The sequence below is a fragment of the Helianthus annuus genome, chromosome 13 (assembly GCF_002127325.2).
Source record: "Helianthus annuus cultivar XRQ/B chromosome 13, HanXRQr2.0-SUNRISE, whole genome shotgun sequence".
Lineage (NCBI taxonomy): Eukaryota > Viridiplantae > Streptophyta > Magnoliopsida > Asterales > Asteraceae > Helianthus > Helianthus annuus.
Window position 1 is genome coordinate 156738600 of NC_035445.2, and position 23932 is coordinate 156762531.

At 36.8% G+C, this 23932-nt stretch overlaps 3 protein-coding genes across 3 annotated transcripts; all 3 read left to right on the forward strand.

The window, feature by feature from the left end:
* The first annotated feature begins 1203 nt into the window (after positions 1–1203).
* LOC110899940 (putative disease resistance RPP13-like protein 1) lies at positions 1204–6297 on the forward strand. Its single transcript, XM_022146839.2, has 2 exons — positions 1204–5387; positions 5991–6297. Exon 1 carries the CDS (start codon positions 1338–1340, stop codon positions 5355–5357), a length of 4020 nt encoding a protein of 1339 aa, XP_022002531.1. The 5' UTR covers positions 1204–1337; the 3' UTR covers positions 5358–5387; positions 5991–6297.
* A 6507-nt stretch (positions 6298–12804) lies between these two features.
* Positions 12805–13428, forward strand: LOC110902093 (putative disease resistance RPP13-like protein 1). The gene has a single exon (XM_022148831.1). The coding sequence runs from the start codon at positions 12805–12807 to the stop codon at positions 13426–13428; it is 624 nt and encodes a 207-aa protein (XP_022004523.1).
* Positions 13429–21467: 8039 nt separating this feature from the next.
* Positions 21468–22091, forward strand: LOC110902094 (putative disease resistance RPP13-like protein 1). Its single transcript, XM_022148832.1, has one exon. The coding sequence runs from the start codon at positions 21468–21470 to the stop codon at positions 22089–22091; it is 624 nt and encodes a 207-aa protein (XP_022004524.1).
* Positions 22092–23932: the final 1841 nt, after the last annotated feature.

Genomic DNA, 23932 nt, shown 5'->3' on the forward strand with positions numbered 1-23932 from the left:
AACCTTTACTTGGAGAGATTTTTTTTTTAAATTTTATTTTCTTAAAAAAGAGTGCGATTTCAAAATAAATTATACCAAAATGAGTGCTTTAAAAATAATTTTACTGATCCGATCCTATCCTATTTATTAAAATTTATTATTTTTTTTTTGTAAAAGAGTAGAGTTAAATACACATGATGATACGAAGCCAAAAGTGTAAAACTTTAACAAAATCCACAGCCTGACGAAGAAATGTAGAAATTTTTTACAACCAGTGTTGGGCCGAACTTCTTTGGTAACATTAGCCACGCTCATTGGATTCTTGGCCCACGAACTTAACTACTTAAGTAACCCACATTTTTCTTGCTTTGGCCCAAAAATTAATAATTAATAAAGGGTGCTACTTTCTACACCCCCCCTATTTACTTTTTTCACCCCCCTCCTCTCACATACTTACAGGTGGGGCCTGCGTGGGACCGACAGTTTTCCTCTCACAAGGGGGGGGTGTAATCAGGAAGAAGGGGGGGTGTGTATAGAATGTGCCTTAATAAATTGTTTAAGTTAAAAAAGTAACTTGTCAGTAGTCTTAGTGTTCTAAAAATCAGGACTAGATGACAGATGAGGATTGATCGCTAGTCGGCCATGAGTAATTTTTCATTAATCGGTAGTCGGCCCTAGTCGGGCCTAATTGGCAATTCCGGCCTGGACAAACACCTGTAAATTCCGGCCAGGTTTCAACCAAACCATGTAGATTTTGGCAATTAATCATGTATACTTAAAAAAATGGGTCGAAGATGGGTTAAAACTTGTCAACTTAAAATTTTTACCTATAAAAATGTGTATATGTATATATAAAACTAAAAATTACATATAAAAATCTCAATCCAATTAGTCCCGATCAATCCTGTTTAATCGCTAGACGTACCTAGCGTCCAACTAGCGCCTAGTGATATTTACAACCATGGTTGTGACTTGTGACCTTTCAATTCTATTATTTGGATCGTGTGTTACAATCGTTTTATAATGAAAATATTTTGATCAAGATGTGAGATATATGTACATCTTAAAATAATTTTTATACATCACAATCATTCTTATAAAGATATAGCTTTTTTTTTGTTTGTCAAAGATACCCTTTCAATAAAAACGACCCCTCTTAACAGAATTCAAAGTCAACTTAATAAAATATCTAGAGGAAGTAGGCAGGCCGGCAAGATAGGTGCCACCACAGGATGGTGATCTCATATCTATTGACTATGCAAAACAATAATTGAAACCTTGGACATATATCACCTGTTTCTTGTACAACCTCACCAATAATAATCAAGTTTCTTGTACAACCTCACCAATAATAATCAATGGCTGAAATCGTGCTTTCTGCCTTCCTCAATGTGCTCTTTGAGAAGCTGGCCTCTGCAGCTTTGAAAACCATTGCCAGCTACAAGGGAATTGATGCCGAGATCAAGAAATGGCACAGATCGTTAAAGCAGATCCAACGTGTGCTTGCTGATGCTTCTCGGAAGGAGATAACTGATGATGCTGTGAAAGAATGGCTGAATGATCTCCAGCATCTGGCTTATGACATAGACGATGTCCTCGACGATTTGGCAACTGAAGCTATGCACCGTGAGTTCAACCACGAGCCAGAAGCTATCGCCAGCAAGGTAAGAAGGCTAATCCCAAGTTGTTGCACAAATTTCTCACGAAGTGCTAGCATGCATGACAAGTTAGATAGTATTACTGCCAAACTAAGAGATCTAGTTGAGGAGAAAGCTGCGCTTGGTTTGACGGTGGGAGAGGAAACTAGGCCAAAAGTTATAAGTAGAAGATTACAAACCTCTATGGTAGATGCATCTAGTATTATCGGGCGGCAAGTTGAGAAAGAGGCGTTGGTCCACCGCTTATTGGAGGATGAACCCTGTGATCAAAATTTGAGCATTCTTCCCATAGTTGGTATGGGCGGGGTGGGTAAAACTACTCTAGCAAGACTATTGTACAATGAAAAGCAAGTCAAGGATCGGTTTGAACTCAAGGCTTGGGCATGTGTGTCAGGTGAGTTTGATAGCTTTGCTATAAGCGAAGTTATCTATCAATCTGTAGCTGGGGTACACAAGGAATTTGCTGATTTAAATCTGCTACAAGTAGATCTTGTTAAACACTTGAGGGGGAAAAGATTTCTCTTGGTGTTAGATGATGTGTGGAGTGAGAGTCCTGAGGATTGGAAAACCCTGGTGGGCCCATTTCATGCATGTGCTCCTGGAAGTAAAGTCATCATAACAACACGGAAGGAGCAATTGCTCAGAAGACTGGGTTACGGTCATCTAAACCAGCTACGGAGCTTGTCACATGACGATGCTTTGTCTTTGTTTGCTCTACATGCGTTAGGTGTAGATAATTTTGATTCACATGTGTCACTCAAACCTCATGGTGAAGCTATTGTGAAAAAATGTGATGGATTGCCTTTGGCTTTGATCACACTTGGGACATCACTGAGGACAAAAGAAGATGAAGACTTGTGGAAGAAAGTATTAGAAAGTGAGATATGGAAATTACCGGTTGAAGGTGAAATCATCCCAGCCCTTAAACTAAGCTACCATGACCTCTCTGCACCTTTGAAGCGGTTATTTGTATATTGCTCCTTGTTTCCCAAGGACTTTCTGTTTGACAAGGAGCAACTGGTTTTATTATGGATGGCAGAAGGGTTTTTGCAGCAGCCAACTCCAAGCGATTCAACAGAAGAGAGCCTGGGTCATGAATATTTTGACGAGTTGTTTTCAAGGTCATTTTTTCAACATGCACCTGATCACGAATCGTTTTTTGTCATGCATGACTTGATGAATGACTTGGCGACATCAGTTGCTACCGAGTTTTTTGTAAGGTTAGACAATGAGACGGAGAAGAATATTAGGAAGGAGATGCTGGAAAAGTACCGTCATATGTCATTTGTTCGTGAGCCGTATGTAACTTACAAGAAGTTTGAGGAATTAAAAATATCTAAAAGTTTGAGAACGTTCTTGGCAACGTCTGTTGGGGTGATAGAGAGCTGGCAACATTTCTACTTATCAAATAGGGTTCTAGTTGACTTACTTCATGAGTTACCCTTGTTAAGGGTTCTATGTTTGAGTAATTTTGAAATAAGTGAGGTACCAAGTACCATTGGTACTTTGAGGCACTTGCGGTATCTTAATCTATCCCGAACTAGAATCACACATTTACCGGAAAATTTATGCAACCTCTATAATTTACAGACATTGATTGTAGTTGGTTGTCGTAATTTAGCTAAGTTGCCAAACAACTTCTTAAAGCTTAAAAACCTGCGACATCTTGATATTAGGGACACTCCGCTCTTGGATAAGATGCCCTTGGGGATTAGTGAGTTGAAAAGCCTACGAACTCTTTCGAAGATCATCATCGGAGGTAAAAGCGGGTTTGAAGTAACCAAACTCGAAGGCTTAGAGAATTTATGTGGGAAAGTTTCCATTGTTGGTTTGGATAAAGTTCAAAATGCAAGAGATGCAAGGGTGGCAAACTTTTCACAAAAGAGGCTTAGTGAGTTAGAGGTTGTATGGACTAATGTGTCGGATAATTCAAGAAACGAAATTCTTGAAACGGAGGTCCTAAATGAGCTTAAGCCCCGTAATGACAAGTTAATCCAACTCAAAATTAAGTCATACGGGGGATTAGAGTTTCCAAATTGGGTTGGGAATCCCTCGTTTCGTCATTTGAGGCATGTGTCAATACTTGGTTGTAAAAAGTGTACGTCACTACCGGCGTTTGGGCAACTACCATCACTTAAACAGTTGTTTATCAAAGGATTGGATGGGGTGAGAGTTGTGGGTATGGAGTTCCTAGGGACAGGTCGTGCATTCCCTTCACTTGAAATTTTAAGTTTTAAACAAATGCCTGGATGGGAGAAATGGGCAAACAATACTAGTGATGTGTTTCCATGCTTGAAACAACTTCTAATAAGAGATTGCCATAATTTGGTTCAAGTCAAGCTTGAAGCATTACCTTCATTGAATGTTTTAGAAATATATGGTTGCCCTAATCTGGTTGACGTCACACTTCAAGCACTACCTTCATTGAATGTTCTAAAAATAGTTAGATGTGATAATTGTGTGCTTAGAAGGGTGGTTGAAATAGCTAATGCGCTTACCAAGTTGGAAATACAATGTATATCAGGGCTTAATGATGTGATGTGGAGAGGTGCTATAGAGTATCTTGGTGCAATTGAAGACTTAAGCATATGTGAGTGTAATGAAATAAGATATTTGTGGGAATCAGAAGCAATGGTGAGTAAGATTCTTGTGAATTTAAGGATATTGATAGTGTCATATTGTAATAATTTGGTGAGTTTAGGAGAGAAAGAGGAGGATGATTATAGGAGCAACCTCCTGACATCTCTTAGGTTGCTGCTGGTATCTTATTGTGACAATATGAAGCGTTGTAGTTGTCCAGATAACATTGAGACGTTGGGTGTGGTTGCTTGTAGTTCAATTACAACTATCTCCTTACCATCAGGAGGGCAGAAGCTCAAGTCGCTTAACATTTTGTATTGTAATAAACTATCGGAAACAGAGTGGGGAGGACAAAAAATGAACAACAACAACAACAACGAGAGCAGCATGCTTGAATATGTACATATAAGTGGTTGGCCAAATCTGAAATCAATCATCGAGCTGAAATATTTGGTTCACCTCACTGAGCTGAGAATAATAAATTGTGAAACTCTGGAGTCGTTTCCTGATAATGAGTTGGCTAATATGACATCGCTACAGAAATTGGAAATAAGAAATTGTCCAAGTATGGATGCGTGTTTTCCTCGTGGTGTTTGGCCTCCCAATCTGGATACTCTAGAAATCGGGAAGTTGAATAAGCCCATCTCAGAGTGGGGCCCACAGAATTTTCCAACCTCACTCGTGAAACTGTACTTATACGGTGGTGACGATGGAGGGAGTAGTTGTAGTCAATTTTCTCATCTTCTTCCGCCATCTCTTACTTATCTCAAAATAGATGAATTTAACAAACTGGAATCAGTTTCAACGGGACTCCAACACCTCACCACCCTCAAACATCTTCATTTTGACGATTGTCCTAATCTGAACAAAGTGTCCAATCTCCAACACCTCACCTCCCTCCGACATCTCTCTTTTGACAATTGTCCTAATCTGAATAACTTGTCCCATCCCCAACGGCTCACGTCTCTCACTCATCTTAGCTTTTACGATTGCCCAAAAATGATGGATCTACCAGAAACGTTGTTGCCGTCACTTTTGAGTTTAACGATCTTGGGTGATTGCCCAAAACTGAAAGAAAGATGCAGTAAACGAGGCTGCTACTGGCCCCTCATCTGGCATATCCCCTATATCCGCATATGAAGGTCCCTAGATCATGAAGTTAATACGAAGGTCTCTATCTTTCTCCCTTACTCCCTTTAGTGATCTATAAATAAATAGCAGACCTTTTTTTTTTTTTTTTTTACAAACAGTTCTAAAAATAATCTCAATATCTGGTTGTTACTATGGACATGCTTACTGATTATTCCCCCTTTTTTTTAATATTTTTTAAACCATGTGTTACTAATCAAATTCATATGTCATCTCTTGGGTTTTATTTGCACAGAATACCATTTTTTTAATGTAGTTTTGTTAATCCAGTATGTCATGCAATTAATATTTATACCATGTTTACAACAGATTCTTGTCCTGTTTAGCCAATGTATCAAAGACTAAATAACTTTCCTATAACTAGTTAAGTGGCATAAAAAAGTAGGTAATATATAGATGGCTTGTAGTATCAAGTTTGTGAACATGGAATTTGAATGTATTCCATTCAAAAATCTGTTTGGTTGGTTACGGAAGGAATTTCCAATGAATTCACTAACTTATCGGAATTTAGCTTTCCTTCACCATCTCAATGGAACGGTTAGATGACAAAAAAAAATCATGGTATTCGATTAGAATACCCCAAAACATTATCATATTTCTTTCTAATCAACTAAGATGAAGCAGGCACTTGAGTCGAGACCAAGAATCGTTCGAGTCAAGAACATAGAATGGAGAACACAAAATCAAGCAGTGGTGAGTACTGACTTCGATTGTTCCAGTTCGTTCAGTGATGAATCCAGCAGGGAGCAAAACCTTGGAGTTGATTGGAAGTTTTTTGTTGAACTCCGATTACTAAAAACAGAAATTTACCTATGTTTATTCTAGCTCTAAATGGTGTTTATCTACATGTACAAATGATGATGTGGTTCCATGTATATGTCTTGTCAGCCTCTTATTACAATAACAATCTGAAGATTTTTAGCTTTTTTTTTTTTTTTTTTTTTTTTTTTTTAAGTTTTGTAGGCCTATAATTGTGTGATCAAAGTTTGGGTGAAGTTATGGGTCAAAATTGTAATTACTATAGAAAGTTAAGTTTTTAGAGGCAATTTTGTATTTATATTTAATCCAAGGGTCTTTCACTTTGTGTACATAATGGAATTTAGAAACTGTTTAGAATGAAAATTGACGCATCTATTCCTTCATTGCCAATATAAGGCAAATCACTGTTGGAAAATCAGGTCCTTGAACGAACACAATGAACACGAAATTGAACGAACACCGCTCGACTCTTTTCATCATAAACCAAAAGCACACAAATTACAATAAACTTATCCATTTATTTATACTAGAGTAAATTACAAGTTTTGTCCTTTATGTTTGTCCCAAATTTCAGGTGCTGCTGGCCTTTACGTTTAAAATTGATGAGTTTTGTACTTAATGTTTCAAAATCCTGCACGTTATGTCCTTTAGGGCAAACCCAGTTAATTTTTTTCTATTAAAAAGGTCATGTGCAAGGCACATGAGGATATTTTTGACGTTTTACCCTATTATTTAAAAAAAATCTTAAAAGAAAAAATAAAAATAATATATATTAACAATTTTCCTTCTCTGCTCATTTCTTTTCCTTCTCTGCTCATTTCTTTCCCTCTGTTCATCTCTTTCCCCCTTTTCTTCAACCATACAACCTCCACAACCTACTTACACCACCATCTCCACCTCCTTCTACCACTGCCGCCACCACCTCCGTCCACCAATGCCGCCACCACAACCTCCTTCCACCATCGCCACCATAACCGCCAACCCACCACCGTTGAAACCACACCATAACCACCTACCACCGCATCATCCACCACCAAAACCATATCCATATTCGCCAAAACCACCTGATTTCGGAAACGCCGTCGTGCTCGTTCCATGTCCTCCGTCATCATGCTTGTTTTGAGTCCTCCAACGTCGAGCTTCTAGGCGGTCAGGGTTTCAACAATTAGGGTTTTTGTGGGGTTGATACTTATGATCGACGTTGGTGGTTCGTCTCTCAACCACCACCTGTAACATTCTAGTGTTGCAGGTTTTGGATTTTTGTTGTAGGTTCTTCTCTTAGCCACCATCCTACTCATTTTCATTTTCCATTCAAAAGCCCTAAGGTTTTATTCGTTAATTGTGATCATATAACTCGAATTTGACGTGAAACAGGATGCGCAAATTAGGGTTCATATTTGGGGAAGATGATGACTGAAACTAGGCTCTTATGTTATAATTGGGATTATGATGATTCAGAGGGGGGTAGAGAGACAGATGATTTCGTCGTCGGCAGGTGAGGGTGGAAGGTGGTGGTGGTGGTGGTCGGCGGCAGGTGAGGGTGGGAGGTGGTGGCGGCAGGTGATGGCAAGTGGTGGGTCAGCAACTTTGGAAGATGGTGGGGTATTTATTTTAAATTAATTACATAAATTTCCCTAAAAATCAAAATTATAAAAATGCCCTCATGTGCCTTGTACATGATAAGATTTAACAAAAAAATTAAACGGGTTTGCCCTAAAGGACATAACTTACAGAATTTTGAAACATTAAGTACAAAACTAATCAATTTTAAAGGTAAATGACAACGCCTGAAATTAGGGACAAACATAAAGGACAAAACTTGTAAATTACTCTTTATACTATACTAAACCTAAACCTACTATAACTCAAAAGCCAATTAAATAATTATTAGACCCAGACTAGATAAATATATCTCATTAAATAATATACTAATATTCATTAAGGCTAGCAAATCGTGTTTTAACAGGTTTAACAAGTTTCTGACGGCGCGCACAACATAAGTTTCAAACATGATTACGACTCGTTTAACTACTTTCTATCTCATGTTTATAAAACAGTTTTATGTTTTATGTACAAAGATGAATAAATGATAGATCCTAACATTGTAATTTTAATTATTTTAAAAATTAAAAAAGTCTAAGGATGTATTTTTCACTGAAACAGGTCTAATCGTATCTTAACAGGTACTCAATTGCCAACTCTAATATTCATCGAGACCATTAACTAAATAATAACAAAATAAACCAAACTTTAACTTTAACCTTTTAAGTTATCTTGAACCTACTTCAACTCCGATTAGAATTAATCCTTTAATCACAAAGTTGATGGGATAGGTATATAAGCCTACCACATTCGCTTGGAATGTTTTCTCAAATACACTTTCAATCTCTTCTCCACTCCATTATTTTATGTCAAAATTAATTTCTCAATTAAGTTTTTCTCCAAGTCATAAATTAATAAATTGAATCAAACCAAACAAAAGTCCAAAATCGATATATAATAAAATATCTTTATCTATACTATATTATAATGCATGAGGGAGGGGTATTTTAAGATACCCAAAAAATAAGAACTTCCCCCCCCCCCTTTATTTATAGAAAGACCCCTAAAATGAGGGTAGTTTAGACTTTTAAACACCATTTATTTTTTAACCCCTAAACTTATTACACTTAAATCCTTGAGTTTTAACAAAATTATAGATAATTAGTTACACTTTTGACTATTCCTCCTCCACAACAAACTTATAATTATTTTACATATTTTTGCCATATGTAACAATAAAAATTGAAATTAAAACTACATCCATCAGTTGAGAAATACGAAAATAAGAATACAACCCACTGCAAAAGAAAATTTTCCTTGATAATAAAAGATTAGTGGGTTTTAACCGTGAGAATCAAATTCTGACTTCGTGTAGTGTTTCAGATTAGCACAAAGTTGGTATCAATACAAAGTCTCGTTTGATGTCACGATCATTTGGCGAGTTAAATTTATTGGTTCTATTTTCGAATAATTGTGTCATATTTGTATTTGATTTGATTATAATAGAAAATATAAAATGTATTATAGTATAGATTTAATTTTTGTATAGATATTTTATTTGAAAAAGTAAAAATGACTAGATATGTATGCTATTTTTATTTGCACCACTTTGACTTAATATTCAGCCACATGTTATTATAGATATTAACAAACCTTCCATGAAAAAGGGTGGCAAAAAACCAACTAGAAACAATTTGATTTTTAAAATGAAGTCAGTAAGAACAAAATAGTTTCTACCCACCACTCTCCATTTGTAAAATCATATTGCTTTTCGTCTCTTCCTTCTCCCCACTACACTATCTCTCCATTTGTAACCGATTTAGCCATATATCTGCAACTAAATGGCTATATCCGACTTCCCTCTGCTCGCTCAAATCGGCCCATCTCGTTTGTGATTGTCATTCACAAGGAAACATATCAATTTTTCACCACCATAAACTTGATTAGAAATAGATAGATAGGCTAGGAGAGAAGGAGACAGATCGGGAATTCCGTGTCGCCGACGACGGTCTACCAACCGCCTGAAAACCATCATCGGAAGAGAGAGCAGAGACGGTGGTGATGTAGACGAAAGAAAATCACCAGATGCAGTCACCCACCGTCGTTTTTGAATGCTGATTCTGGTCTTCCCCATCTTGATCTGGTCTTCAATCACGAGTCCAGGTAATCCCAACTTTTAATTCGACAACACAAATTTTAGTCAATCTGTGTTGATGGAATCATGTTTTACGTTAGGGCGCTTATTATTAAACAAAGGATAAAAAGTGTATGATTATTTGAAGTGCGTTGCTGTAATCTGTTTCAGAGATCATAGAAAAGCAAAGTTCTCATTTGTATAATGCCGAGTGTGGTGTGGTGTATAGTTTCAGTTTGAAGATAGCTCTTTTGGGGAGCCAATGCCATTGTCGGTGGCTTTCGGGAAGGAGTGATGCACCTGATTGATATTGTGGTCTATGAAAACTCGAATCCAGAGTGGAGCTATTTTGAGTCAAAACACATGTCTGTTATGTATTGCTTACAATCAATTTTAAATTCACTGTGTAGTTAGAAAGTAAATTTGTTTGACTACATTAGTAATGTTTTATACTTTGGGTCATGTAACATGCTCTTACAATTTGTGGTCTATTTTGTCATGGTGGTGTAGTGCTTTTGTGTGGCTAGAAGCAAAAGAGTATTGTACAGATGGTCAAAGATGTCTCGGGTGCTGATGGTTTGAGAGGTGGATTCTCAACTGTTAAACTATCAATGATGTAAATGTTAAGCATATGCCTTCATTTGGTTCAACTGGTGGTCTATAATGACATAAGTTTAGATCTTTTATTAGCATGTTACGTTTATGTTTGTTTTTAATTGTCATGTAGGTCAAAGGGTTCGATATGAATGCTCTTCACATCTCAACATTCAGGTGAACCAAGCACAGAAACAGAGACGTCATACGTACCGTGTCATGGAATAATCAATCGTGAGTAAAACAGACAAGGGTTGGGTAGATTGGATAACAATTTCAATGGGTTCGGGTCAAAATGATAATATGTTTGTTTTGAATGAGTAACGAATACCTTTGTTTTTGTGCAAATAAATATATACCATTTAATATTTCTTTCTTGTTTTTTTAGGACATTAGATTCGGCATAGAGTATACAAATTATCTGGGACAAAAACAATAAGTTCAGTTACAAATGTATTAAACTTCCAACGTTACTTTTTTTGCCTTTCGCACAGGTGGGTTGGCGATATTCTTATTATGTTTTTGATTTGGGTTTTATATGTATTACATGTTACATTGTTGATATTGCCTTCTCAATGGTATAATTTAGACCAAGTAAGTAATGTATTTGTTATAGGTTTCAATTTTTTATTTTTTAAACACCGGGTAGCATTTCAGATACTCAAATGTTGAATTATAACTTGTAGGGTAACATCTGTGCAATCTCTGTTGGCAACTACAAACTCATTTGGGATAATCCACTTTATCGAACAGTGTAGTCTCCTTCACCGGAACGGTATGCTGGTCTATCAGCAGCTGGCTATAGGGTTGTGAGGCCACTATTAGTACCTGGTCCTAAATAGTACTTTTAGACGGCATGGTTCCTTTACAGTTTGGAGTTCTTACTCGGTAAGAAATAATATAATTTTTTAAGTAGTTGTTATTTTACACTCATATATATGTAGTTATTGTGTTAAAAGTTTATGAAATGCAGGAACATGTGAGCCCGGTCCTGTCTCCGGCTGGTCAACCTTTTGTATATGGGGCCTCTTATATACTTGATGGGCCTTGACATTTAATTATCATCTTCATATCAGTGAGCTTAGTTTATGAGATTAATTATGCTTAATAAGTACAAGCCACCAAAGTACCCCTCGTTAGTGATATCCCAACGATAATATTTGGAGTTGATGGGGAGGTTAGTAACCCATCGATTGTTGCGGTAACCATAAAAGGTTGTCTATGTTTTAAAAAATTTAACACTTTGAATCGTTAGAAGTAAACCCCAACTCCTAGATTATTGGTTTGAAACCGTCAAATCTTTCTTTGAAGTTTTGAGCTTGTACTTACCACTGTTCTTGTAATAAGGTTGTTGCATTTCAAGATTGGCCAGAACTTACAAAGGATGCAGGACTGGTTAGTGCATAACCTCACAGGCAAGACTTTATACAAGAGTTGTATAAAACCTAGCAAGATCCTCAACGTTGAAAAGTTAATAGAGGCATGATCAGGTGCACATGTGAACTTCATGCAACTTTTAAAAAAAAATTGATTTGTTTTTATAAATATCTATTATAAAATTAGTTGATGCAAAAACTTGGAAATGCTAAGTGTAGAGAGCTCTTAATATCTTTCGAGAAGGCGACTGGGAAAAACCGCTTTGGATCATTTTCTATAGTTAAAAGAACATCTTTATTTATATTGGTAGATTATTTAGAAATCAAAATGATAACATTTAGCTACGTTCTCTTGTGGTTCTTAATTTGCAGGGATGGTGCAAGTGATGGGAAGTTCTATCATGTCCTACTCTATGAACTTGATACAATTTGTAAGGTTGGTTGATGATTCTTTACACTTAATAATATTTGTTGATGTAAACCATGTGTTATCTGGTGCTTATTATATTTTGGTAACCTTAATACAACTCCATTTGTTAAAGACTAACCGATGACTTCGCTTATGAACTTTGGTTCAGGATAATAACGAGTACCGCAATGTAAAGTGTCGCCCCCGCCGCATCGCGCGGGCATCCTGCTAGTTAAATATAATTCTTCTCCTTTTCATTACAAACTTCATCTTCTCCGTTCTTTATCCGGAGCCGCTACAAGTTTCTGTACGCCGGAACTTTTCGTTTCCTTAATATCATTTTATTTTATCTTTACTTACACTCAGGGGTATCCTAATATTTGTTTGGGTATCCCGGGCAACCCCTGACCACCACATAAATCCGCCCTCTGTCAAAAAAATACACTACCGATACGAAGTTGAGCCGTAGCCCGTGCTACGGCTCGTTAATTGCTAGTTCCGCCCCTGCTGGCTAGGCTTTTGTATCATGAAAAACAAGTCAAGGATCACTTCGAACTCAAGGCGTGGGTTTGCGTCTCGGATGAGTTTGATAGCTTTCGTATAAGTAAAGAGATCTTTGAAGCTATGGCAAAGGTAAACGAGAATCTTACAAATCTGAACCTTCTTCAAGAAGCCCTTGGAGATCACCTAAGGGGTAAAAAATTTCTCTTGGTACTAGATGATGTGTGGACTGAAAGTTATGCAGATTGGGAAACCCTTGTTAGACCGTTTTATACATGTTCTCCTGGAAGTAGAATCATCATAACAACACGAAAGGATCAATTGCTCAAACAGTTGGTTTACAATCCTCTAAACATGCAGTTGCTCAGCCTTCTAGGTGACGAGGCTCTGTCTTTAGTTGCTCGACATGCATTAGGTGTAAATAACTTTGATTCACATATGTCACTCAAACCATATGCTGAAGGTATTGTGCAAAAATGTGGTGGGTTACCTTTGGCTTTAATAGCACTTGGTAGACTGTTGAGAACCAAAAAAGAAGAAGTAGAGCACTGGAAGGAAGTGTTAAACAGTGAGATATGGAGATTAAAAGATGAAGGTGGAATTCTCCCAGCCCTAAGACTAAGCTACCATGATCTTTCTGCAACTTTGAAGCAGTTGTTTGCTTACTGCTCCTTGTTTCCCAAGGACTTCCTGTTTGACAAGAAGGAGCTGGTTTTATTATGGATGGCAGAAGGGTTCTTGCACTAGCCAACTACAAGCATATCAACCGAAGAACGCTTGGGTCATGAATTCTTTGACGAGCTCTTGTCAAGATCATTTTTTCAACATGCACCTAATAATGAATCATTATTTGTGATGCATGACCTCATGAATGACATGGCGACATCAATTGCTACCGAGTTTTATTTAAGGTTTGACAATGAGTCGGAGAAAAGTATTAGGATGGAGCAGTGGGAAAAATACCTCCATATGTCATTTGCTCGTGAAGAATATGTAGCTTACACGAAATTTGAGGCATTCACAAAAGCGAAAAGTTTGAGGACATTCATGGCAACGTACGTTGGGGAAGTAAAAACCTGGAGAGATTTCTTCTTATCCAATAAGTTTCTCACTGATTTGCTTCCTTCGTTATCGTTGTTAAGGGTTTTATGTTTGAGCCACTTTGTTATAAGTGAGGTACCGGAGTTCATTGGTACTTTGAGTCACTTGAGATATCTTAATCTATCTCGAACTCGTATCACACATCTTCCGGAAAAAGTTTGCAATCTCTACAATCTACAAACATTGATCCTATCTGGTTGTTATGAATTAACTCAGTTGCCTAACAACTTCCTAATGCTTAAAAACCTGAGGCATCTTGATGTTAGGGACACTCCGCTTTTGTTTCAAATGTTGTCAGGGATTGGCAAGTTGAAAAGCCTACAAATTACTCTCTCGAAAATCAACATTGAAAGATTAAGCGGAAGTGATGTTGGCCTCCAGAACTCGACACAGCGGAATCATCACAAGAATTGGTGTTGATGATGTCGATAAACAGTTTGAGAATGGCTTGAAAGTTGGACAAACGATGATGTGATAAATGTGGACAATTACTAACAGTTATAATTGTCTTGGTGCCGAGAGAATTCCCGGCAAAAGACTTAAATACATTGGGAGGAGAAACGGTTGGAGGGACGGTTGAGTTTGGCGGGAATAACCACCATTCGAAACCGACACAATCCATAAGACACACCTCCTCGATTTTACATACATACATATAAGTTTATATATCCTATAAATCGTTACATATAAATACGAAATTATGTTTATAATATTCTAACACTCTCCCCTAAACATAATTGAGTCTACGAGAATGTTGCAGAACACTTTCATTAGCCGCATCCACAGCTGCCTTTGCCCTGTTGAAATCGAAGATTCTCCTGGCTTGTCTTCGTCTCTTGATCTCGTTCCAGCCATCATTTGTGAAAAATGCATAGTGCTTCTTTGGACTTCCTGCACCATCTCGACAATCATCTTCTTCTATGTCATTCTTGATGTCTTCTCCTTCACTGCGGCTGCTCCGCATATCCATCTTGGATTCCAGCACTTCCTTATCATCTGAATTATCCCTTTCACTGACTCCTGACTGAACGATCTTAAACTTATAGTAGTAGACAAGGACGTCCAGATACATCACATATATGAGACGCATTAACTCACCATCACTGTATTCGAATCCCATATCTTTGGCCACCTTAGGCCACAGATTATTCTCAGTCACACTTCTGTGTCCTCCTTCCTTTTCTATTTCTAGATACAGATCCAGCAAAAACACCTTCCGATTATTCGACGCATAGGCCGGTAATGGTCTGGTGGTTATTCCCAGTTTCTTTATCATAAACCATTCTACCATTTCTTCAAATTTTGTTTGAAGAATATACTTATACTTTCCGATATACTCTTCATCGTCCATCATGTCGAGTAAAGCCTTGCAATCTAAGAAATCTTTAAATTTCAAAGTTTGAAGTATCATCACGTTCCAACCCGGTTCGTTTGATGATATTTCAAGTTTTTCGAAATAACTGTTTAAATAATCGTTCTTGAAAGCCATAAACTCTTCTTCTTTATTCATCACTTTCTGTTTCTCTAAAATCCCCATTTCTTCTTCCTTAGTTAACCCAGATTTTGCATCTATACCATTTATTAGAGGAACACTAAATGTAGGATAAAGTTTACACTTATCCCCAGAGAATTTAACAGTAAACCCTTGTGTGATTAGTTGATCATAACTTAAGACATTCCTATCTATGTCTTGCGAGTAAAACACACTTTGAATCCGAATTCTTTCGATTCCTGAAATTACTTCCGTAACACCGATACCCCTTATGAAGTAAAACTGATTTTCACCCGTGTTTGACTCTACCCCTTTCATACTCTTAATACGTTTGAACATGTTTAAATTTCCAGAGAAATGATTTTTTAGAGATTTCCGACCATAAGCCACCATCTGTTCCGGTCACTATGAATTCTGGTTCCCAACTACTTCTGTGTTCTTCATTCTTCACATCACGTTGTTGTACCCCGGTGTTGATTGCAAGACGTATTAATTGAGTTTCTTCATCACTTTCTTTCCTCTTACAGTTTGAAACTTGATGGCCCGGATTATTGCAGTAGTAACATCGTTTTACTAGCCACCTTCTTCCCCTTTTTTCGTCTGCACAATGTTGACACGGAATAGTTGTAGATGTTGCCCTAAGATTGGAGTAACCTGTCGCTCTGATACCACTATGTTGGCCTCCAGAACTCGACACAGCGGAATCATCACAAGAATTGGTGTTCATGATGTCGATAAACAGTTTGAGAATGGCTTGAAAGTTGGACAAACGATGATGTGATAAATGTGGACAATTACTAACAGTTATAATTGTCTTGGTGCCGAGAGAATTCCCGGCAAAAGACTTAAATACATTGGGAGGAGAAACGGTTGGAGGGACGGTTGAGTTTGGCGGGAATAACCACCATTCGAAACCGACACAATCCATAAGACACACCTCCTCGATTTTACATACATACATATAAGTTTATATATCCTATAAATCGTTACATATAAATACGAAATTATGTTTATAATATTCTAACAAGTGAAATAGCCAGACTTAAAGACTTTAAGAATCTATATGAAAAAATTTCCGTTGTAGGTTTGGAAAAAGTGCAAAATGCAACCTATGTACATGAGGCGAACTTTTCACAATAGAAGCTTAGTGAGTTAGAGCTTGTATGGAGTGATGAGCTACATGATTCACGAAATGAAATGCTTGAAAAAGCAGTCCTAAAAGAGTTGAAGACTTGTATTACACCGATTGAATAATAAAATATTAAACTAGATGAAGCCCCTGCCGCGTTGCGGCCGGTGACTTACAAATTAACGCTTAAGTATACAAACGCTAGATAGAAGCCCACCCGTGTTGTGGCGGAGAAGGTTAGATAACACTAACCATTAACCATGTAAAAACTATGAGAATAAAAATAGTATTGACCTTCTCACTTACTTATATGCAGAAAATGAATGAACAGGCTTCAAGACTCTAAATATCTCTTTGTAGCATCCTTTTCATTGAGATTTGATTAATTATTTTGTAAGATAAAAACATATCAAGCATTTAGATAACAAAATGACAAAAAATCCATAAACTCAAGAGAATTAATATACTTAATATTGAGCATAGCAAGTAGCATCAACTGAATATACTGCATCAAAACTAATATAAGAAATCTGAATATTTATTAAATAAACCTGTAGAATCTTTATTATATAGTATTAATTTACATTAAAAAAACACAATTTATTAAATCATATTTTTCAAAACAAGCATTTTAATGTTTTTTCATGTATTATTTAACTTTTAACCAAAAGAACTAAAATTTAATTTCATGAAAATTATAGGTGTCTAACATTTTCAAGGAATCTTTTTCATGCGGGTATTATGATAAATAAAGAAATTGAAAAAAAAAATAATAAGATTTTATCTGTGAAGTAAATGTTTACAATAAATTAAATATAGAACATAATAAATATTAATTAAAGTTTGACTGTGACTTCTTTGCACGTGTTGCTTTCCCTTTTTCATTCCCAATGCTAATATCTATACTATATTATAATGCATGAGAGAGGGGTATTTTAAGATACCCAAAAAATAAGAACTTTTCCCCCCCTTTATTTATAGAAAGACCCCTAAAATGAGGGTAGTTTAGACTCTTAAACACCATTTATTTTTTAACCCCTAAACTTATTACACTTAAATCCTTGAGTTTTAACAAAATTATAGATAATTAGTTACACTTTTGACTATTCCTCCTCCACAACAAACTTATAATTATTTTACATATTTTTGCCATATGTAACAATAAAAATTGAAATTAAAACTACATCCATCAGTTGAGAAATACGAAAATAAGAATACAACCCACTGCAAAAGAAAATTTTCCTTGATAATAAAAGATTAGTGGGTTTTAACCGTGAGAATCAAATTCTGACTTCGTGTAGTGTTTCAGATTAGCACAAAGTTGGTATCAATACAAAGTCTTGTTTGATGTCACGATCATTTGGCGAGTTAAATTTATTGGTTCTATTTTCGAATAATTGTGTCATATTTGTATTTGATTTGATTATAATAGAAAATATAAAATGTATTATAGTATAGATTTAATTTTTGTATAGATATTTTATTTGAAAAAGTAAAAATGACTAGATATGTATGCTATTTTTATTTGCACCACTTTGACTTAATATTCAGATGTTATTATAGATATTAACAAACCTTCCATGAAAAAGGGTGGCAAAAAACCAACTAGAAACAATTTGATTTTTAAAATGAAGTCAGTAAGAACAAAATGGTTTCTACGTACCCACCACTCTCCATTTGTAAAATCATATTGCTTTTCGTCTCTTCCTTCTCCCCACTACACTATCTCTCCATTTGTAACCGATTTAGCCATATATCTGCAACTAAATGGCTATATCCGACTTCCCTCTGCTCGCTCAAATCGGCCCATCTCGTTTGTGATTGTCATTCACAAGGAAACATATCAATTTTTCACCACCATAAACTTGATTAGAAATAGATAGATAGGCTAGGAGAGAAGGAGACAGATCGGGAATTCCGTGTCGCCGACGACGGTCTACCAACCGCCTGAAAACCATCATCGGAAGAGAGAGCAGAGACGGTGGTGATGTAGACGAAAGAAAATCACCAGATGCAGTCACCCACCGTCGTTTTCGAATGCTGATTCTGGTCTTCCCCATCTTGATCTGGTCTTCAATCACGAGTCCAGGTAATCCCAACTTTTAATTCGACAACACAAATTTTAGTCAATCTGTGTTGATGGAATCATGTTTTACGTTAGGGCGCTTATTATTAAACAAAGGATAAAAAGTGTATGATTATTTGAAGTGCGTTGCTGTAATCTGTTTCAGAGATCATAGAAAAGCAAAGTTCTCATTTGTATAATGCCGAGTGTGGTGTGGTGTATAGTTTCAGTTTGAAGATAGCTCTTTTGGGGAGCCAATGCCATTGTCGGTGGCTTTCGGGAAGGAGTGATGCACCTGATTGATATTGTGGTCTATGAAAACTCGAATCCAGAGTGGAGCTATTTTGAGTCAAAACACATGTCTGTTATGTATTGCTTACAATCAATTTTAAATTCACTGTGTAGTTAGAAAGTAAATTTGTTTGACTACATTAGTAATGTTTTATACTTTGGGTCATGTAACATGCTCTTACAATTTGTGGTCTATTTTGTCATGGTGGTGTAGTGCTTTTGTGTGGCTAGAAGCAAAAGAGTATTGTACAGATGGTCAAAGATGTCTCGGGTGCTGATGGTTTGAGAGGTGGATTCTCAACTGTTAAACTATCAATGATGTAAATGTTAAGCATATGCCTTCATTTGGTTCAACTGGTGGTCTATAATGACATAAGTTTAGATCTTTTATTAGCATGTTACGTTTATGTTTGTTTTTAATTGTCATGTAGGTCAAAGGGTTCGATATGAATGCTCTTCACATCTCAACATTCAGGTGAACCAAGCACAGAAACAGAGACGTCATACGTACCGTGTCATGGAATAATCAATCGTGAGTAAAACAGACAAGGGTTGGGTAGATTGGATAACAATTTCAATGGGTTCGGGTCAAAATGATAATATGTTTGTTTTGAATGAGTAACGAATACCTTTGTTTTTGTGCAAATAAATATATACCATTTAATATTTCTTTCTTGTTTTTTTAGGACATTAGATTCGGCATAGAGTATACAAATTATCTGGGACAAAAACAATAAGTTCAGTTACAAATGTATTAAACTTCCAACGTTACTTTTTTTGCCTTTCGCACAGGTGGGTTGGCGATATTCTTATTATGTTTTTGATTTGGGTTTTATATGTATTACATGTTACATTGTTGATATTGCCTTCTCAATGGTATAATTTAGACCAAGTAAGTAATGTATTTGTTATAGGTTTCAATTTTTTATTTTTTAAACACCGGGTAGCATTTCAGATACTCAAATGTTGAATTATAACTTGTAGGGTAACATCTGTGCAATCTCTGTTGGCAACTACAAACTCATTTGGGATAATCCACTTTATCGAACAGTGTAGTCTCCTTCACCGGAACGGTATGCTGGTCTATCAGCAGCTGGCTATAGGGTTGTGAGGCCACTATTAGTACCTGGTCCTAAATAGTACTTTTAGACGGCATGGTTCCTTTACAGTTTGGAGTTCTTACTCGGTAAGAAATAATATAATTTTTTAAGTAGTTGTTATTTTACACTCATATATATGTAGTTATTGTGTTAAAAGTTTATGAAAATGCAGGAACATGTGAGCCCGGTCCTGTCTCCGGCTGGTCAACCTTTTGTATATGGGGCCTCTTATATACTTGATGGGCCTTGACATTTAATTATCATCTTCATATCAGTGAGCTTAGTTTATGAGATTAATTATGCTTAATAAGTACAAGCCACCAAAGTACCCCTCGTTAGTGATATCCCAACGATAATATTTGGAGTTGATGGGGAGGTTAGTAACCCATCGATTGTTGCGGTAACCATAAAAGGTTGTCTATGTTTTAAAAAATTTAACACTTTGAATCGTTAGAAGTAAACCCCAACTCCTAGATTATTGGTTTGAAACCGTCAAATCTTTCTTTGAAGTTTTGAGCTTGTACTTACCACTGTTCTTGTAATAAGGTTGTTGCATTTCAAGATTGGCCAGAACTTACAAAGGATGCAGGACTGGTTAGTGCATAACCTCACAGGCAAGACTTTATACAAGAGTTGTATAAAACCTAGCAAGATCCTCAACGTTGAAAAGTTAATAGAGGCATGATCAGGTGCACATGTGAACTTCATGCAACTTTTAAAAAAAAATTGATTTGTTTTTATAAATATCTATTATAAAATTAGTTGATGCAAACACTTGGAAATGCTAAGTGTAGAGAGCTCTTAATATCTTTCGAGAAGGCGACTGGGAAAAACCGCTTTGGATCATTTTCTATAGTTAAAAGAACATCTTTATTTATATTGGTAGATTATTTAGAAATCAAAATGATAACATTTAGCTACGTTCTCTTGTGGTTCTTAATTTGCAGGGATGGTGCAAGTGATGGGAAGTTCTATCATGTCCTACTCTTTGAACTTGATACAATTTGTAAGGTTGGGTGATGATTCTTTACACTTAATAATATTTGTTGATGTAAACCATGTGTTATCTGGTGCTTATTATATTTTGGTAACCTTAATACAACTCCATTTGTTAAAGACTAACCGATGACTTCGCTTATGAACTTTGGTTCAGGATAATAACGAGTACCGCAATGTAAAGTGTCGCCCCCGCCGCATCGCGCGGGCATCCTGCTAGTTAAATATAATTCTTCTCCTTTTCATTACAAACTTCATCTTCTCCGTTCTTTATCCGGAGCCGCTACAAGTTTCTGTACGCCGGAACTTTTCGTTTCCTTAATATCATTTTATTTTATCTTTACTTACACTCAGGGGTATCCTAATATTTGTTTGGGTATCCTGGGCAACCCCTGACCACCACATAAATCCGCCCTCTGTCAAAAAAATACACTACCGATACGAAGTTGAGCCGTAGCCCGTGCTACGGCTCGTTAATTGCTAGTTCCGCCCCTGCTGGCTAGGCTTTTGTATCATGAAAAACAAGTCAAGGATCACTTCGAACTCAAGGCGTGGGTTTGCGTCTCGGATGAGTTTGATAGCTTTCGTATAAGTAAAGAGATCTTTGAAGCTATGGCAAAGGTAAACGAGAATCTTACAAATCTGAACCTTCTTCAAGAAGCCCTTGGAGATCACCTAAGGGGTAAAAAATTTCTCTTGGTACTAGATGATGTGTGGACTGAAAGTTATGCAGATTGGGAAACCCTTGTTAGACCGTTTTATACATGTTCTCCTGGAAGTAGAATCATCATAACAACACGAAAGGATCAATTGCTCAAACAGTTGGTTTACAATCCTCTAAACATGCAGTTGCTCAGCCTTCTAGGTGACGAGGCTCTGTCTTTAGTTGCTCGACATGCATTAGGTGTAAATAACTTTGATTCACATATGTCACTCAAACCATATGCTGAAGGTATTGTGCAAAAATGTGGTGGGTTACCTTTGGCTTTAATAGCACTTGGTAGACTGTTGAGAACCAAAAAAGAAGAAGTAGAGCACTGGAAGGAAGTGTTAAACAGTGAGATATGGAGATTAAAAGATGAAGGTGGAATTCTCCCAGCCCTAAGACTAAGCTACCATGATCTTTCTGCAACTTTGAAGCAGTTGTTTGCTTACTGCTCCTTGTTTCCCAAGGACTTCCTGTTTGACAAGAAGGAGCTGGTTTTATTATGGATGGCAGAAGGGTTCTTGCACTAGCCAACTACAAGCATATCAACCGAAGAACGCTTGGGTCATGAATTCTTTGACGAGCTCTTGTCAAGATCATTTTTTCAACATGCACCTAATAATGAATCATTATTTGTGATGCATGACCTCATGAATGACATGGCGACATCAATTGCTACCGAGTTTTATTTAAGGTTTGACAATGAGTCGGAGAAAAGTATTAGGATGGAGCAGTGGGAAAAATACCGCCATATGTCATTTGCTCGTGAAGAATATGTAGCTTACACGAAATTTGAGGCATTCACAAAAGCGAAAAGTTTGAGGACATTCATGGCAACGTACGTTGGGGAAGTAAAAACCTGGAGAGATTTCTTCTTATCCAATAAGTTTCTCACTGATTTGCTTCCTTCGTTATCGTTGTTAAGGGTTTTATGTTTGAGCCACTTTGTTATAAGTGAGGTACCGGAGTTCATTGGTACTTTGAGTCACTTGAGATATCTTAATCTATCTCGAACTCGTATCACACATCTTCCGGAAAAAGTTTGCAATCTCTACAATCTACAAACATTGATCCTATCTGGTTGTTATGAATTAACTCAGTTGTCTAACAACTTCCTAATGCTTAAAAACCTGAGGCATCTTGATGTTAGGGACACTCCGCTTTTGTTTCAAATGCTGTCAGGGATTGGCAAGTTGAAAAGCGTACAAATTACTCTCTCGAAAATCAACATTGAAAGATTAAGCGGAAGTGATGTTGGCCTCCAGAACTCGACACAGCGGAATCATCACAAGAATTGGTGTTCATGATGTCGATAAACAGTTTGAGAATGGCTTGAAAGTTGGACAAACGATGATGTGATAAATGTGGACAATTACTAACAGTTATAATTGTCTTGGTGCCGAGAGAATTCCCGGCAAAAGACTTAAATACATTGGGAGGAGAAACGGTTGGAGGGACGGTTGAGTTTGGCGGGAATAACCACCATTCGAAACCGATACAATCCATAAGACACACCTCCTCGATTTTACATACATACATATAAGTTTATATATCCTATAAATCGTTACATATAAATACGAAATTATGTTTATAATATTCTAACACTCTCCCCTAAACATAATTGAGTCTACGAGAATGTTGAAGAACACTTTCATTAGCCGCATCCACAGCTGCCTTTGCCTTGTTGAAATCGAAGATTCTCCTGGCTTGTCTTCGTCTCTTGATCTCGTTCCAGCCATCATTTGTGAAAAATGCATAGTGCTTCTTTGGACTTCCTGCACCATCTCGACAGTCATCTTCTTCTATGTCATTCTTGATGTCTTCTCCTTCACTGCGGCTGCTCCGCATATCCATCTTGGATTCCAGCACTTCCTTATCATCTGAATTATCCCTTTCACTGACTCCTGACTGAACGATCTTAAACTTATAGTAGTAGACAAGGACGTCCAGATACATCACATATATGAGACGCATTAACTCACCATCACTGTATTCGAATCCCATATCTTTGGCCACCTTAGGCCACAGATTATTCTCAGTCACACTTCTGTGTCCTCCTTCCTTTTCTATTTCTAGATACAGATCCAGCAAAAACACCTTCCGATTATTCGACGCATAGGCCGGTAATGGTCTCGTGGTTATTCCCAGTTTCTTTATCATAAACCATTCTACCATTTCTTCAAATTTTGTTTGAAGAATATACTTATACTTTCCGATATACTCTTCATCGTCCATCATGTCGAGTAAAGCCTTGCAATCTAAGAAATCTTTAAATTTCAAAGTTTGAAGTATCATCACGTTCCAATCCGGTTCGTTTGATGATATTTCAAGTTTTTCGAAATAACTGTTTAAATAATTGTAGGTCCCTTTC